The sequence below is a fragment of the Pseudochaenichthys georgianus genome, unplaced genomic scaffold, assembly GCF_902827115.2.
Source record: "Pseudochaenichthys georgianus unplaced genomic scaffold, fPseGeo1.2 scaffold_2077_arrow_ctg1, whole genome shotgun sequence".
Classification (NCBI taxonomy): Eukaryota; Metazoa; Chordata; class Actinopteri; order Perciformes; family Channichthyidae; genus Pseudochaenichthys; species Pseudochaenichthys georgianus.
In genome coordinates, this window is record NW_027262769.1 from 4,491 (window position 1) to 23,254 (window position 18,764).

Consider the following 18,764-nt stretch of genomic DNA (forward strand, 5'->3'; position numbering starts at 1 on the left):
TTGCAACATAGGTAGTCCAAATGTTTGGAAATGCATGTGTGTATAATAGGAAGATGAATCCACGAGGATATCCATCCAGGACCTATGATCCAGGACCACAGCCACGACTCAAGATCCAGCGCTCGCGATCCAGGACACAGGACCGCAGGATCATCCATGACTCCGGATCCCAGCGTATATAGACACCAAAAAGAAAGACATTTGGGGAAGCTGGGTTAATCGGAACATGAGAGTACACGGGTATAGACAGAGAGAAGGAAGAAGTAAGATGTCCCCCGACAAACTAAGCCTATATCAGCAAAACTAGGGTCTGAATCTAATCAGCCCTAACTATAAGCTTTATCAAAAAGGAAGGTCTTAAGCGCACTCTTAAAAACGGATAGGGTGTCTGCCGCCCGAACACAAACTGGAAGCTGATTCCACAAATGTGGAGCTTGATAAGAAAAGGCTCTGGCTCCCATTGTACTTTTAAAGATTCTAGGAACAACCAACAACCCTGCATTCTTGGAACGCAATGCCCTAGTAGGACAGTAGGGTATAATGAGTTCTTTAAGGTAAGATGGCGCCTGCCCATTAAGGGCTTTGTAGGCGAGAAGAAGAATTTTAAATTCTATCCTGTGTTCTATAGGGAGCCAGTGTAAGGCAGCCAGAACAGGAGTAATGTGGTCCCTTTTCCTAACTCTGGTTAGTACACGAGCCGCAGCATTTTGAATCAGCTGAAGTGACTTGATTGACTTCTTGGTACTCCCTGATAATAAAGAGTTACAATAATCCAGCCTAGAAGTAACAAATGCATGGACTAGTTTCTCTGCATCGTTTTGAGGCAAGATATGCCTGATTTTTGCAATGTTACGTAGATGGAAGTAGGCGGTCCTTGAAATTGATTTTATGTGGGCGTTAAAGGATAAATCCTGATCAAATATAACACCAAGATTCCTTACAGTCTCACTGGAGGCCAAATTAATGCCATCCATAGTTAGTATGTCTTTAGATAATTTGTTTCGTAGATTCTTCGGGCCAAGTACAATAACTTCAGTTTTGGTCGTGTTTAACATCAAAAAGTTTAAGGTCATCCACGTTTTTAAGTCCTTAAGGCAGTCTTGAATTTTATTTAGATGATTAATTTCATCAGGCTTGATTGATAAATATAGTTGAGTATCATCCGCATAACAATGAAAGTTTACAGAATGATTCCTTATAATATTGCCTAACGGAAGCATATATAATGTGAACAAAATAGGTCCGAGCACTGAGCCCTGTGGCACTCCATGGCTAACTTTGGTTTGCGTGGAAGATTCATCGTTAACACGTACAAACTTTGTTTTGCAAATGTACAGCTTCATAATTTCAGTAGAGCCACGTTTTTTCTTTCCAAATTATGATTGCACTGAATTCATGAACAGTCCAAAGTAAACTAAAACGATCAATACCACATCGTGTAAATACTCAATGACTAGTAACCATCCAGCATTCATATCATGAATCTATAATCATATAAATGTAGGTACAATGTACATTAAGAATATTATAATTGTTTAATTATTAGACTGCATTAATAATAATAATACATTTGATTTATATAGCGTTTTTCCTGGTGCTCAAAGCGCTTTACAAGCAAGTAAAGAAGAACAATAACAACTTAGTAAAAAGTGCTAAGCTACGTGGGGGTTAGACCACATGTGTCAAACTCATGGCCCGGGGGCCAAATCCGGCCCGTGGTGGATTTAATTTCGGCCCGCAGGATAATTTCTAATTGCTATTAGATCTGGCCCGCCGGTATATTGCACCTTCCCTCCATCCTGAGGGTCTCCTCCGCTCAGAGACTGAGCCCAAACATTGATGACCTTGCACCCTGATGAGATGCCAAGTATCTGAGCTAGCATCTCAGAGCAGCACACTGAGTTCAATGGATGCTTCCTTCTGCACTTTCTCTCTCACGGCAACAGGACATGAGAGAGGGAATAGTTTTGTTGAAGCTGCTGTTGGCCTGTGGGGAAATGTACTCATAAGAACTGACTCTGGAGAAGCTGCAGATAGAGCCATGAGAAATGAATGCAGCTGATTATTTAATGTTGCTTTTATAGGCAGTAGTTTAAGCTTTGTTAGTTCCAGGTTTAATATGTGCAATAAGTTCATTTCAATAAGTTCTGCAATAAACATTGAACCAGTCCGGCCCTCCACTAGCACCCATTTATTTTGAGTTGAAGGCGAGAGTGAAACGGTGAGTTTTGAGGGATCGTCTGAGTGATATGAGAGTGTTGGCAGATGGGACATTCAGATCGGCATGACACTGACCCGTGCTCAGAGTCCCAGTCCTCTCCACTGTTGGGGTAAACCACCCAGCAGGGGTCCGTCCCCAGAGACGCAGCAGAGTCCAGGAGCGGCTGCAGCAGGGCGGGGGGGCAGCAGTTCACCCCCACCGCCACCAGCTGATCTGAACCAATCACAGCCTGCACCGCCTCCGAGAACAAGCTGCCGTCGGAGAGACTCCGCCCATCCTGAGGAGGAGGGGATACCTTTGTTAGCATGCTACTCTCATGCTGGAAGAGGACATTCAGTATTTTCCCAACACAACCTAAGATATGCAAACAGACTCTTAAGTTCAATTTTGAGAGACTTGTACTTTACTTGAGAATGTCCATGTTTTTCACCTTTACGATACGATAACACTTTAATGGTCAGATCCAGTCTGAAATTTGACTTGCATCACAGCAGCTTTAATACACACGTTAATCATTGTATTCAAGATACTGTATATAATATGTTATTCTTAAAATGGGCCAATTTGCATAATGTGTACTTTTAGTTTTGGTACTTTAAGTATATTTTTATGATTATACTCTTGTACTTGTTCACGGAAATCCTTCTCTTTTCTGGACCTTAGTCCCCTCTCCAAAGGGTCTCTATTTTATTTATGTTGTATAATTTGGTCATAGATTTAAATCTGAAATGTATTTATGATAAGCCCCTTATGAGGAATCTCGTTTTCAAGGGTTCCTAAAAATGTCATCTTGATTAATTAATTAAAGGTCCCGTGTCACGGCCATTTCCACTGATCATCATTCCATCGTTGAGGTCGACTAGGATAGATTTACTTTGTTCAATGTTCCAAACTCACATTGGTTTCTCACAGCATCTCTGTGTAGTCTGTGTATTCACTCTCTGTCCTAACGGCTTGTTGAAGCTCCTGCCCCCCCCCTCCCTGTGAGCCCAGTGTGCTCTGATTGGTCGGGACGTTGCTGCGAGGAGCGGACAGGTTTCTGGGTCGGCGATACAGCGAGAACATGCGAAACTCATCCTGAGCACACACACACTCACAGCCGAAGTAAAAGCAATAAGTGTGGCTTGATATCGAGAAAGAAAAAGGTTTGTAACGCTGTGAGTCAATGGGTCTGCGGAGAGCGTTTCTCCGCCATCCCAACTCGTCTGTTACCAACCAGGGAGCTCCAGCAAGTCAATGGGACTCCCTGCTAGTTAGCCAAGGGGTCCTGGTGTGGGAGGGGCTCCGCGGATTGGTCCATTTGGGCCAATCCGGTCCGTTGTTGTTGATGTGGGCGTTCACACGTCACAGAACCCAGGAAGCAAACAATGGAGAAAGAGAAATGTCCAGCGAGGCGTTCTGGGGCAGCAGACAGGTCTTCTCTGAGTTAGAGCTCTACTCGCTACAGGGTGCACTTTGAGGGTTTGTGACTCTGCAGACCGCTCACATGCAGAACAACCTTCATAACAACAAGGGGACGGTGATAACCGGAAAAGCATGACGTGGGCCCTTTAAGAATAACAAACTTAAGATGTAGAAAGTAAGATGTTGTTGAATGAAGTGTTTCTAGTTATTTAGTATATTTGCAGTTGGTATTATTATGTATTTATTTCAACATTTATGCATACAAATACATACATCTCAGAAAAGAGAAGAGATGAAAGCTAATAGCTCATTTCCATCTGCAGTCCTTAGGCAGGTGCATAACAATCGACAAACGCTAAAAACATTGCATGCTCTCCATCAGACAGACGGCGTTTACCTTACAGGAGAAGGAGAGCCAGGCTTTAACGTCCGGGAACTCTCGGAGCAGATCCACCAGAGCCTTCGCCTCCTTCAGACTCGGGATCGTCTCAAAAGCCACAAAGTCGGCTCCCGCTGCTGCGAGACACTCGATCTGAGGCCGGTGCCACACTTTAAAATCCTTCAAAGAAGCAACAAAGACACTTGAGATCATTTGAACAAACAGACATGCATTCAAAATGAATTAGTTCATTTGGTTTTCACACGCAAGGAATTTGCTTTGGGGGATTTGAGCATACTTGAAACACAGCAAGAGAAGTTCAATTAAAAGTTAACAATAAATATTGAGACAAAATATTAGTGATGTTACGTATTCTTTCACACACAGTGACGTCACGAGCTACCCACAATGCAACACGCGCCATATATATATATATATAAATACACCATTTTCCTGGAGGTGCTAATATCCTGGAGGTGCAAATATAAACAGCTAGCTAACGTAGCCAGGCAGAGCGCACTAGGTTTTTTTTCTGAATTAACGACCGAAGAAACCGCTGCATGTCTTCGGATTACATCTCTGGACTTGGGGGGTGTGCTTTAGGTCGTTACCAGGGTAACTAGAGCTGTGTGGGTTGTCGGATCACCCTTACAGACTGATGCAGACGTATGGAAAAACGACCCTCGAAAGTGGCCTTCGTTGATTTTGGCTGCATCTCCGTCTAATCTCTGGAAACACCAGGTGAACACCCCACTTCACAATAATATTATCATGCCATTGCATATATGTGGTATTTTAGAGTTGACTAGATATCGATTAAGGCGATAGACTATGATATTCAGTACAGGAAGCTTAGCAACACCAAGACGGTGTACGGCTGCTTGCACCTCGCGTACAACGGCGGATACCGGAAGTACGGTGTCGCGCTCGGCCCAATACCCGTATGTGTGTGTGAAAGAATTGCGCCGAGGCTTCGGAGCGTGTGCCCTGTTTACACACTTTGACCAACAGGGGGTTTGTGTTCAAATGAAGCCCATGATGAAGCCTCACGAGATGAACCAATTGGCTGGAAAGCTTCAAAGCTTCATCTCGCCATCACTACAAAATATTATAAGAAATATTATATATATAAGTAAGTACAATCTTTCAACTAACTTAAAAGTGGGGTAGGTAAGAATGGAGAAAGCAGCTCGAGTGCGCTAGAATTTGAAAGTACGCAGCCGAAAAAAATCTGCCCCTTCCTTCAGACTTCCTCACAGAGCCCCTCCTCCAACACACACGAACGCGCACATGACCAATGAGGGCACGAGATCAGTTTGTGCCCCGATGGAAGGCTGACAGGCAGGTAGGCCGTCCAGTTACTTTAGCCGGCTCAGATGATTGGTCGTGCTTTTTACAGCGCCACGGCTTCCACAGATGACTTGTTTTAATGTATTTGTTGTCAAAGCATTTCATGTATTCATTGCTGTCGGGATGTTAAGAGCATTCCATGGAATATAACAACACGTGTTTCTGAAGTGAATTACCTACCCCACCTTTAACAGCACGTAATCTTTTGTTCCATAATTTTAAACTTTTCAATTTGTATTTATGACTTTCTTTACATAATGTTACCGTTGCTTTTTATGAAAAATAACAATGTAACTATTATCTGTAAACCTAAGGCTAAATAGATTGGTTGTCATAGCAATGCTTAGCAACAGCATTGATCTGTTTTTTCTACAGTGTCAGAAAACAAACCCATATTTTAAATTGCATTAATTCATGTTACAGGAAAATTCTTATATTGTGTTCACTTTTTTATTTGTATACACATTTAAAGAGAGCTGTTGGAGGGGCTCCGAGATTCAGGATTAGTTGAATTTGTCGTGCCTGTAAAAGATAAAGAAGTTAATACCAGTACGACCACCTTACCTCTTCACTCATTTTCTCTGCGTACGCCCCGGTGTATTCGGAGCCGTCGAGCAGAAACGCTCCGTACGGTCCGACAGAACCGGCCACCAGCGGACGCCTCCGCCCTGAGAGATGTGAGCATTGGATAAAGCCAGCGTCAGAATTCATGTTTTATTTTGTTTACATATGTTGGGAAAATACTGAATGTCCTCTTCCAATATCTATATATATATGGACTACTTCCATTCTGAAGAGGATCACAGACACTTGGATCCTGAGGTTGAAGCTCAAGCCGGTGACGAGGTTTTTTTTTTTACAGAGGACCCTTTGAATATCTATTTTTATCATTCCATAAATCAGGAAATATGGTAAACAGAAAATTGGTTTTCTCCATGTTTTTAGTTAATAAATGACCTATAAATAAGGGTTTGAATAATCTATGAATAAAAGCCTCTGTAAAAAGCTCCAGAAAATAGATAGGAATGTAACTGGGAAGGTGGGTGTATGTAAGTACTTCTGAAGTGGAGATATCTGGTGCGAGAGGAAGAGAAAACGGACTTTAAAGATATGTATTGTAATATTCATACACTGCAGGTAGTGCTGCGTACCGGTACGCCGAACCGGTACTGGACTTGTAAAAAGTTTCGGTTCAAGTCCGGTTAAAACCGGAACGTCGGGAACCGATACTTGGACTCGCAAAAAAACTAGCACTTACGTATATTCTGGTGTCTGTGGTTATTTAAACATTCCCTGATAAACGTTATTCAGCGTCAATAAATGAGTGCTAATCCCAGTGTGCTCAGTGTACAACATCACATGTCATTTCACCTTCGATTCACGGTTTGAAAAGGTAGCATTTCGCCACATGCTAATGCTAACCGGAAGAGAAGAATTTTCAGAATAAAAGCATTAAGTTAATATTGTGAACTTCCGGTTTTTTCAGAATAAAACTGATTTAAATTAAATAGTGTATTTAATTCAAAATTACGCCATATCAACATTGATTTTAATTTCTAACAATATGTATGTACATCACTATGTATGTAGTATGTACTGTATAATGTACACATGCAGAGTTGTAGAAAAGTGGCAAAACGTTTTTTTTTTACATTTGTACTTTGTAGAGAAATGTAGACACAAGTTGGAAGGGAGCAAAATAAACCTGACGAGTTTGAATTTGAGTTGATTATGAGTTAATTTTCAATTGATAATTAGCTCACAATAAGTTCACTTTAGTTACTCAACTTGACACAAGCCATGGGTTCAGGTCCGGACTTATAAGTCCGGACCTGAACCTGAACCTCTGGACTTGAGTCCGGACCTGAACCTGAATGTGAGTCCAGGTACGCAGCACTAACTGCAGGGGAATAGGTAAAACATTGAACTAATAGATATCACCATGAAACTTCCCAAATGTATTACGAACATTAGAATAATTGCTTTTTGTATTACAACTTTTCTGAAATGTTATGTTTAAATATGCAAATTAGGCATTATCTTATGTCACTTTTGGCGAATTTAGGAGAAATCTACAGACACAAATCGACTCCTACGTGTGTGTGTGTGTGTGTGTGTGTGTGTGTGTGTGTGTGTGTGTGTGTGTGTGTGTGTGTGTGTGTGTGTGTGTGTGTGTGTGTGTGTGTGTGTGTGTGTGTGTGTGTGTGTGTGTGTGTGTGTGTGTGTGTGTGTGTGTGTGTGTGTGTGTATAACATAGACATATAAGCAATACAGCCCAAACTGTAGTGTCTAAAGTGTAGTTTTCTACCTGTTGGATGAGTGTCAGAAACAAATCTCTCCACAGTCTCTTTAGCGAGGTCAACTCCGGACATCATCAGCTCTTTGGCTCGATCACAACTCACGTCCAGGTGATTCATGAATCCTGAAACACTCGCCTGGTACGTTGCTGTGGTGATAACGTCAGCCCCACTGAGCAGAAACCTGTTGATGCACCACGTTTAAAAACGGTGTGTCGATAGGGAGCAGAGGTGGGGAGTAGTGGAGTGCAAATACTTCGTTACTGTACTTAAGTACATTGTTCTGGTATCAGTACTTTACTGCACTACTTATTTTTCTGACGACTTTTTACTTTCTACTTCTTACATGTTGAACTCAAATACCTGTACTTTCTACTTCTCACATGTTGAACTCAAATACCTGTACTTTCTACTTCTTACATGTTGAACTCAAATACCTGTACTTTCTACTTCTTACATGTTGAACTCAAATACCTGTACTTTCTACTTCTTACATGTTGAACTCAAATACCTGTACTTTCTACTTCTCACATGTTGAACTCAAATACCTGTACTTTCTACTTCTTACATGTTGAACTCAAATACCTGTACTTTCTACTTCTTACATGTTGAACTCAAATACCTGTACTTTCTACTTCTTACATGTTGAACACAAATACCTGTACTTTCTACTTCTTACATGTTGAACTCAAATACCTGTACTTTCTACTTCTTACATGTTGAACTCAAATACCTGTACTTTCTACTTCTTACATGTTGAACTCAAATACCTGTACTTTCTACTTCTTACATGTTGAACACAAATACCTGTACTTTCTACTTCTTACATGTTGAACTCAAATACCTGTACTTTCTACTTCTTACATGTTGAACTCAAATACCTGTACTTTCTACTTCTTACATGTAGAACACAAATACCTGTACTTTCTACTTCTCTCATGTTGAACCCAAATACCTGTACTTTCTACTTCTTACATGTTGAACTCAAATACCTGTACTTTCTACTTCTTACATGTTGAACTCAAATACCTGTACTTTCTACTTCTTACATGTTGAACTCAAATACCTGTACTTTCTACTTCTTACATGTTGAACACAAATACCTGTACTTTCTACTTCTTACATGTTGAACACAAATACCTGTACTTTCTACTTCTTACATGTTGAACTCAAATACCTGTACTTTCTACTTCTTACATGTTGAACTCAAATACCTGTACTTTCTACTTCTCACATGTTGAACCCAAATACCTGTACTTTCTACTTCTTACATGTTGAACACAAATACCTGTACTTTCTACTTCTTACATGTTGAACACAAATACCTGTACTTTCTACTTCTTACATGTTGAACTCAAATACCTGTACTTTCTACTTCTTACATGTTGAACTCAAATACCTGTACTTTCTACTTCTTACATGTTGAACCCAAATACCTGTACTTTCTACTTCTTACATGTTGAACACAAATACCTGTACTTTCTACTTCTTACATGTTGAACTCAAATACCTGTACTTTCTACTTCTTACATGTTGAACTCAAATACCTGTACTTTCTACTTCTTACATGTTGAACACAATACCTGTACTTTCTACTTCTTACATGTTGAACTCAAATACCTGTACTTTCTACTTCTCTACATGTTGAACCCAAATACCTGTACTTTCTACTTCTTACATGTTGAACTCAAATACCTGTACTTTCTACTTCTCACATGTTGAACTCAAATACCTGTACTTTCTACTTCTTACATGTTGAACTCAAATACCTGTACTTTCTACTTCTCACATGTTGAACTCAAATACCTGTACTTTCTACTTCTTACATGTTGAACTCAAATACCTGTACTTTCTACTTCTCTCATGTTGAACTCAAATACCTGTACTTTCTACTTCTCTCATTTCCCAAACAGCTGGTTCCTTTAGTCTGAATGTGTGTTGGTGCGTGATCATTATTCTTTAGAGTCACTGCGTGCCTATTGGTTGGAACACGATCCGTGTATCCATCACTTCCTGGTCTCCTCTAAAGAAGAGGGACCAATGGAAACGTTGTCATGTTGCCGTTGTTCAGCATGGAAACATTCATTAGCTAACAATGACATTATTGTTCTATTAATATAAAGGGAGGTCAGGTACTCTTTAAAGCAGCTGCTAGCTATGGGCACTTTTTACTGAAGTACATTTCAAAGCCCGCTTTAATTTTACTTGAGTAAAGAAGTTTAGTCAGTACTTCTACTTTCACCAGAGTACTTTTAAACACGAGTATCTGTACTCGAGTAAAGGATGTGTGTACTTTTGCCATCTCTGATAGGGAGTGCTGTATTGTACTATTACGTTATGTTTGAAATGGTCTGCAAAAGCATTCTTTGAACATGAAAGCATGTAAACATGTCACAGTGGAGGCACAACATGCAGATATGAACCTGCAAATGAGCATTATGTGTCCTCGTTAATATGATAGTGTGCATGGATTTACCTGTAATGAGCATCTTTTATGGCCTGGGGGTTTGTGTGCAGAAGCCTGGCGCTCCACAGAGGGTCTCCCTGTGTGAGGCGCACACACACATGGACAGACATTTTATACATTTTCCAACACCTTTTCTCTTGTTTTTGTTTCAGTCTTCATTAAATACACCTTTTGGCATCTCTTTGTACCTTAACATCCTTTTAGATTATAATCCTAAATCCATGAAATATTTATTTTAAATTGCCTTCTTTCACTTTGCTATTCATAGTTTGTTGTATTGATCGTTGTTGACTACTTTTATAGCTACCTTATATATTTTGTATAGTGTATTTGATAATACTTACTCTTACAGAAAGATTTGTATGCGAGGGGGGGTGCGGGTGCTAGTGGAGCCTCGCAGATGGGGGTGCTGCAGCCCCCTCAGCACCCCCCCTTCCCGCGTCCATGAGTATTATTATCTTGTATTACAAGATATTAAATAAATCAGGTAACTTTATTTTAGTAAACAGGAAGATGTAAGCCTACTTGGTGCACAGAAATTAATATTTGAATGACAAACTGACGGATACAGTATAAACCTTAGTAAAAGTAGTTAATCAGATAAAGATTATTGTTATTATTAATTATATTTTACCTGTAATTTGATTCCCTGTGCCTCCAGTTCAGTCGCCAGACCCCCATCCAGGATTAAAGGTCCGTTATTATCACTCATATAAAGTCTGAGACCAGCAGAGGAACCCATTACAACTTTATTTAAGAGTCCCTGAAGTTATAACCTAGACTTCTACCTCTTAATTGTTTATTTTAATCTAATGCCTACTTCACAAAACACAGTTATGAGGAAGAAATACTCGACGAGACTTTGACTGTTATTTTTGAAAAATAAAATAAACGGGTCAAATGGTGCGTTTAAAGACAATCGGAATTTCAACGATTGTTGTGATTAGGTGCTCCACAACAGCACCATTTCCTAATTTATTGGTTATTTTAATTATTTAATACACTGTATATTTCTATCTGTTGCCTAGTGAAATTGTATATTGTAGAGCATTTAAATATATTCAGTATTTTCTTTATATTGTGTATTATTTAGATGTATTTTCTATTGTAATGCTGTTCATGTACATTCTTTGTTTTATTGTATCTGTATCTTATTGTCTCTTTTAAATAGTTTCTCTCATGTGTAATGCGTGACAACACTGCTGCTGTGACAATGCAATTACCCAATGTACTATATATTTGTAAAATGACACAATAACATATAACACATTCATTTGTTTTGTAACTGAGTATTTTTCTCACAACAAAACACAAAAGTTTGATCTTGTGGTGAAACTTAAAATAGCAGACCTTCAGCATGTTACATATTAACAGATTCAACCGTAAACTAAAGACAGAGAAACAGTAAAAATGCTTTTCAACATTTATTGATAACAATATAAGAGGTCGATACCATGCAGTTTTTGGTGGAGATGTTAATCGTCCAATCCGTTGCATGGTAAGCGGGAAAACCGGAGTGAACCCGGAAAAAACCCAAAATGCTAAAACCCGCCCACACAAATATTTTGGGAAAACACCGGAGCGACCCCCGAGTAAATCCCAAAATGATAAACCCACCCACACATATTTACCACCCTAACTTAAAACCCCACATTTCAATAACCCCCTTTAAAGACCCCACATTTCAATAACCCCCTTTAAAGACCCCACATTTCAATAACCCCCTTTAAAGAACCCACACGGGCTCAGAGCTGCGTCTGAAAGGCTTGCTGATGGCCTTGCCTACGGAGTGGAAGAATTTGCAGACGGCCCGTCTCTTCTTTGGTTGACGCATCAGGCGAGCTTTGATAATGGACGCCACGCAATTTTCATCCGACGACCCTGCCATGTTGAACATCACGAGCACGGACTCTGCGGAGCCCCAGATCCTGACCAGGTCCTTGTAAACCGCCTTGTCGAGGGTCTGGAATGTGTCCGGGGTTACCGTGAAGCTTTCCCCCTCGACTTTGGCCCACACTTTCTCCAACAAGCTCTCGACGATGCCGACTGAGTTTCCAACGTCGTGGTTCACCTTTGCGTTCTTGAAAAGCCGTGTGATCAGTTTCTGAACCAGAACCTTGACATTCATTTTGGCTTTCAAGGACACTGACACTGGGGCTTCTTCTGTGATTATCGGTCGCACCTCAATCTCCTCGAAAGCCGATATCATCCTTTCGGTTTGTGTGACGGCCTCGTTGTTCACAAACCACCCGAACACTCCTAAGAAGCGACGCACTTGCCTCGTTATCGCAGATTTCACAGCCTCTGGGGGCGGGGCCTCTAATGTTTCCGTAACTCCTGGGGTAGACTCAGGATTCGACATCTCTCTCGTGGTGTGAGCGTAGAGGAGTTCTTTGAGATCCATTTCGAACACATGGTCCCTGCCGAGGGAAATGTATTTCATTCTCTGATTAACACACACTTCGTTCCAATCCTGGTCTCCATCGCCCTCCTCCATGAGCAACTCTTCAATATCGTTATCGAAATCCCTCATTGAAGTCAGGCTGCTAGCTCTTGCTCCAGGGCAAAAGGTTTTCTTCAGCCCTGACAGCATTCGATGGATGGTCAGTTTGGCAACACGTCTGGTTAAAAAGGCTTTGATCTTTCCACATTTATTTGTCTCGCCCAGCTTGATCTCGGCTTCTACTTCTTCAGTGGTAAGCGTTGAATTGCTCTTTGCTCCCAGACACTCCCTCACGATGAGTCGAGTGAGTTCAGCAATCTCCACGGCCGTGTCGGCTCTAAGAAGATCGCTCTCACCTTTGGTCATAGTATCCATTAGGGGCTCTGTGATTTTGAAAAACTCTTTTGTAATGATATCCTCGACCATTCTGGATGTATCGCTTCCAATGCTGTCTTCTAGTCCGCTTGAGGCGGTTTTAGCGAATAGAGGTACGGACCCTGAGCTATTAGAGAGTGCAGATTTGGTCTCTGAGGTTTGATAGGGGCGAGCTACTGAGGTTTTTGAGAGGGTAGACCCGGACCCTGTCTCTGAGGCGTGAACGAGGCTATAGTAGACCTCTGCGGTTTTTGAGAGGGTAGACCCGGACCCTGTCTCTGAGGTTTGAAAGAGGGTATAGTTGACCTCTGAGGTTTTTGAGAGGGTAGACCCTGTCACTGAGGTCTTAGAGGGGCCTGAGGACTCGTGGCTCTTTTCTTCGTTGACGTCATCCCCTTTTTGTCCATCAGTGGAGGCCTCCATAGCCCTCTTGTCTTTGCGTAATCTAAATCGAAACAAGCCCTTCATCTTAGCCCCAATAGTTCTCAACATATGGATGGCGTGACCAACCATGACATTAAGTCTGTAGTGAGAAGTGACGTGTTCGCTTTCCATAATACCCTCAGCCTGGGAATTGCAGTTGACTGCTGACTTGACGCTGGTTACAGCTTCTTTCACCAGCAGCCTGGTTAAACGTGTGGCGCTGACACACTCAACCATGTCCTTAATGTCCAGAAAATCAGCGATAGTCTGAGGGAGTGTGTTGCCCAGAATGGACCAGACAACCTCCTCAGAAATGATGAAATTCTTGTTCTTCAAGGCTACTAGTAGGGATTTTGTCAGTACATCTACTAGGTCCAAAATAAACTCTGCCACATAAATTTTGATGCCATCATCAGATGTGTTTTTGTTCAGGGATTCCCACTTATCCACTGGCAGCCTGCTGAAGAACTTCAGAATCACTGGGCGGATGTCATCTCGACTGATTGCTGCCATGTTCTCTTCCTGTGGGATAGCTGACTGAGACATAGTACTTTTAGATTGAATTTTAACTACTTGGTAATACTAATTATTTTGTATTAATTACTATCTTTTTAAGTAATTCTGCTCTGTAGTAATAATTATTTTCTAATAATTACTATGCTCTGAATGAGTTCTTTGGTAAGTTATCCTATCCTTTTGGTGAAATATCTGTCTGTCTTTGAACGCACTGCACTCTCTGTAAGCCTCTCAAAGGGTGACCAGATGTGATACTGAGGTCCCTTTGCAGGTTTCAGGGTGCTTTGATGCGTCATTTCAAATGATGTCATCGGATCAAAGCTCTGACGTAATCATGAGGTCATCAGATCAATGTTTGTATATATACAGTCTGTGGTTTGAACGTTCGCTCGCTAAGCCCCGCCCCCGAACAACGCTGCCGTGTTGTTTCTACGGAAGCCCCGTGTTGTTTTTTGAAATCAAGGCAAAAGCATCTACTGTCAAAAATGAGAAAGAACACAGAAAGAAATTGCCGATTTTGTGAATTCCTGATCTATAATGTGAATAATGCATTGGCTCAATGGATTTGTATCTTTAATTGATGTATACTGTTAAACATATGTAACATTTGAACACTTACATTACCACAGATCCACATAAACAAAACTAGCCTAAATCTCTCTGTTTTTATGTTTTGAATTTGTATTTTAAATATTTTTTATGATAATGTTCTCGATTTGATTTTCTAAATGTATTATTTATCATTATGTATTTAGATTTAAATGCATTATGCACAAAACAATTGGGAAATGTACAAATTATATCCCAGGTGTTGATGATACATTCCTCTCATTTTACATTCAGCCGGTAGTCCAGAAGATGGCAGCAGAGCTCTTAAAATATTTAATTATGATCTAATATTACCACTTTATACACTTTATGTGAGACTTGCAGAGGTCAGAGAAAAGTCTGCAAAAAGAGGAGAAAGTTATTCAAGTATAATATATATATACGTGACAGATATAAACAAACTGAGGCATTTACACTATGAACAATATAAGGAGGTATACGCATTAATAACAGCAGTATATACATTGAATATAGCCTATATCAGGTATACAAATATCCAGTATAATACAGACATTGTCGACAAAATTAATATGAATATACAATATACAGTATGTTGTTATTGACATCTTAGATACTCAAGTAAAGTACAAATAACTCAAACATATACTTAAGTACAGTACTTATAATAAAACATAATCTTCAGCAAGAATTGAAACTGAGCAATCTCATTCCTCTGCATGTTTTTAAAGCTAGGCTAAATGAAATGCTTGCTGATACAATGGGCACTTGTAAATGTCTATAACTATGTATCCTGTAAATATAATGTATAATGTCCTAAATTGATTTATGTTTCATGTGGAACCTATATGCTGCAGGTCTCCCTTGAAAAATGATCTCAATGGGACCAATCTGGTTAAATAAAGGTTTGAAATGAAATGAAATAATATAATAATATATAATCATAATAAAATACATAGGCTATTTTTTGATTTTCTCTTTGGACCATTTTATTCTATTACAGTTGGTAGATTCCGATGTTTCTTCAGTTGTCAGTTATCGCCCCTGAACGCACCTTGTCCACAGTTTCTATAGCAACGGGACACAGCACGATGGCTAATGTCTTCTAGCTGAACACAGCATCGGGACTTTATGAATAAACGTTGTGAATTGGGCAGAAATGGTGAGTTAAAAACCCTCCGTTCAGTCCTCATTGTGTAAACACACTACCCGATGACATTCAGCTTCAGCACGGGTTGGATATGAAACGCTTCAACGGACAAAACCGAAAAGTGTTTGCTAACGGAAGCATAGCAAACACAGGCTATCAGTTAGCATAGCAGTTAGCTTTACCAACCGTTAGACTCGTTACAATGACTAATAACTAAATAACTAATTAAAAGTAAAAACAACATTTACAACTATAATAATTGGTGGCAACTAACACGATTGGCGTTGACTGCCTGGCTGAATTTGTAACGTTTTATCGTTACCTTAAATGTAATTCTAAATACTGTTTACAATCACATACTACATTTAACTTTAAATAGACGTTGGAGAAGTACTCAGATCTCTTGTACTTAAGTCAAAGTAGAAGTACTCAGATCTTGTACTTAAGTAAAAGTAGAAGTACTCAGGTCTTGTACTTAAGTAAAAATAGAAGTACTCAGGTCTTGTACTTGAGTAAAAGTAGAAGTACTCAGATGTTGTACTTGAGTAAAAGTAGAAGTACTCAGATGTTGTACTTGAGTAAAAGTAGAAGTACTCAGACCAGTACCAGTACCAGAGTGTAGGAATACTCTGTTAAAGTAAAAGTCCTGCATTCAAAATGTCCCTCAAGTGAAAGTAGAAAAGTATTCTCGTCAAAATATAGTACAATGTAATATAGTGAAAGACAGTAAAAGTAGTCGTTGTGCAGATTGGTCCATTTCAGAATAATATATATGATATGTTTTATAATGATTGATCATGAAAGTGTTCAGAGCAGAATGGGCTTTGGTTTGAGACAGAGGGTGAAAAGAGGCAGTATGAGAAAAATAAAGAGCTTTCTGAACATTAAAGCATGCAGACATGTAGAGACACTACATACTGATATACACCTGAACATCAGCAGGAGAGGACTCTTTAAAGTAGAGACACTACATACTGATATACACCTGAACATCAGCAGGAGAGAACTCTTTAAAGTAGAGACACTACATACTGATATACACCTGAACATCAGCATGGAGAGCACTCTTTAAAGTAGAGACACTACATACTGATATACACCTGAACATCCGCAGGAGAGGACTCTTTAAAGTAGAGACACTACATACTGATATACACCTGAACTTCAGCAGGAGAGGACTCTTTAAAGTAGAGACACTACATACTGATATACACCTGAACATCAGCAGGAGAGGACTCTTTAAAGTAGAGACACTACATACTGATATACACCTGAACATCAGCAGGAGAGGACTCTTTAAAGTAGAGACACTACATACTGATATACATCTGAACAACAGCGGGAGAGGGACTCTTTAAAGTAGAGACACTACATACTGATATACACCTGAACATCAGCAGGAGAGAACTCTTTAAAGTAGAGACACTACATACTGATATACACCTGAACATCAGCAGGAGAGGACTCTTTAAAGTAGAGACACTACATACTGATATACACCTGAACATCAGCTGGAGAGGACTCTTTAAAGTAGAGACACTACATACTGATATACACCTGAACATCAGCAGGAGAGGACTCTTTAAAGTAGAGACACTACATACTGATATACATCTGAACATCAGCAGGAGAGGGACTCTTTAAAGTAGAGACACTACATACTGATATACACCTGAACCTCAGCAGGAGAGGACTCTTTAAAGTAGAGACACTACATACTGATATACACCTGAACATCAGCAGGAGAGGACTCTTTAAAGTAGAGACACTACATACTGATATACACCTGAACATCAGCAGGAGAGGACTCTTTAAAGTAGAGACACTACATACTGATATACACCTGAACATCAGCAGGAGAGGACTCTTTAAAGTAGAGACACTACATACTGATATACACCTGAACATCAGCAGGAGAGGACTCTTTAAAGTAGAGACACTACATACTGATATACACCTGAACATCAGCAGGAGAGGACTCTTTAAAGTAGAGACACTACATACTGATATACACCTGAACATCAGCAGGAGAGGACTCTTTAAAGTAGAGACACTACATACTGATATACACCTGAACATCAGCAGGAGAGGACTCTTTAAAGTAGAGACACTACATACTGATATACACCTGAACATCAGCAGGAGAGGACTCTTTAAAGTAGAGACACTACATACTGATATACACCTGAACATCAGCAGGAGAGGACTCTTTAAAGTAGAGACACTACATACTGATATACACGTGAGTGTTGCACGGCCAGATACGGCTCAGCTGACTCAGATCAGGAGATATATGATACATTATGAAGTGATATGCCGCGGACTGTACTTAATGTACTCTGATCCGGTTACTTATGTCGTGGCAGATATTTAAGTAAGCTTTCTTAACGCTAATGTTATAATAGTCAGATTGCTCTGAAGATGGAGGTGATATTCTATTCATGTTCACGTTCACACAGTCGGTGATTTTTGCCGACGTTAATTGTACACCAATTATATCCATATTTCTGTAGACTACATAAAAAGCGACTCGATTTTTCTGCCGATAAAGACGTGAAAATCCCATGAAATGTCAGGTTTCATTTCTAAAATTGGTGAAGGTCACCCTCTGGTTTCAAACTGGAACACCTTTGATACCTTATCTTGTCATATATCCTGTATATAGCCATTTCAGAGACCTTATATACAGGACCGTCCTGTTGCCACTCCCAAAAAGAGAACCAGCTTCGTAGGACCGGAAAGCCGGAGTTTTCCCTGAATTTAGCCGGCTAAGCGAAAATCCTGCTTCGTAGTATACCCCCCAGGTGAGGCTCATCAGGTTGATCACCTGCAACACAAACGAGAGCCAGCAGGCAGAACACAAAGGCAGAGACGAGGGGGTCGTAACAGGTAAATACGTGACATTTTATTTTAGAAATTGGGAATATAACATTGTTCATATTTTCCCTGTAAAGCCTGAACAAGGGAAATCAGAAAGGCTGGTGTGTGATCGATGTCTGTGATTTATACACTTGTTTATTTATCAAAGTTTCGGACGTCTTCCTGTCGTTACAGTCACTCTGCGGTCGCGCTGCTTCCCTTCAACTCCCGTCGTAACTCTGCGATCTCATCAGGGCCGATCCGGCAGCAACCGCCTGAGGAAGAACATAACAAATACATATGAGTAAATGAG

General features: G+C 40.2%; 1 protein-coding gene and 1 long non-coding RNA gene across 3 annotated transcripts; one reads left to right on the forward strand and one right to left on the reverse strand.

The window, feature by feature from the left end:
• Window positions 1-552: 552 nt before the first annotated feature.
• Window positions 553-11,028, reverse strand: LOC117441869 (uncharacterized). Its single transcript, XM_034077888.2, has 6 exons — window positions 10,753-11,028; window positions 10,128-10,195; window positions 7,663-7,835; window positions 5,919-6,022; window positions 4,023-4,184; window positions 553-2,498 (listed from the first exon to the last, which is right to left on the reverse strand). The coding sequence occupies exons 1-6, from the start codon at window positions 10,858-10,860 to the stop codon at window positions 2,181-2,183; spliced, it is 933 nt and encodes a 310-aa protein (XP_033933779.1). The 5' UTR covers window positions 10,861-11,028; the 3' UTR covers window positions 553-2,180.
• Window positions 11,029-15,332: 4,304 nt separating this feature from the next.
• Window positions 15,333-18,755, forward strand: LOC117441870 (uncharacterized). Of its 2 annotated transcripts, XR_011642857.1 has the most exons (4): window positions 15,333-15,347; window positions 15,446-15,604; window positions 18,385-18,481; window positions 18,647-18,755. It is a non-coding gene; the product is annotated as an uncharacterized lncRNA (long non-coding RNA). The 2 variants fall into 2 exon arrangements; XR_004551458.2 differs by lacking the exon at window positions 15,333-15,347 and having other exon boundaries at window positions 15,444-15,604.
• The last annotated feature ends 9 nt before the right edge of the window (window positions 18,756-18,764 follow it).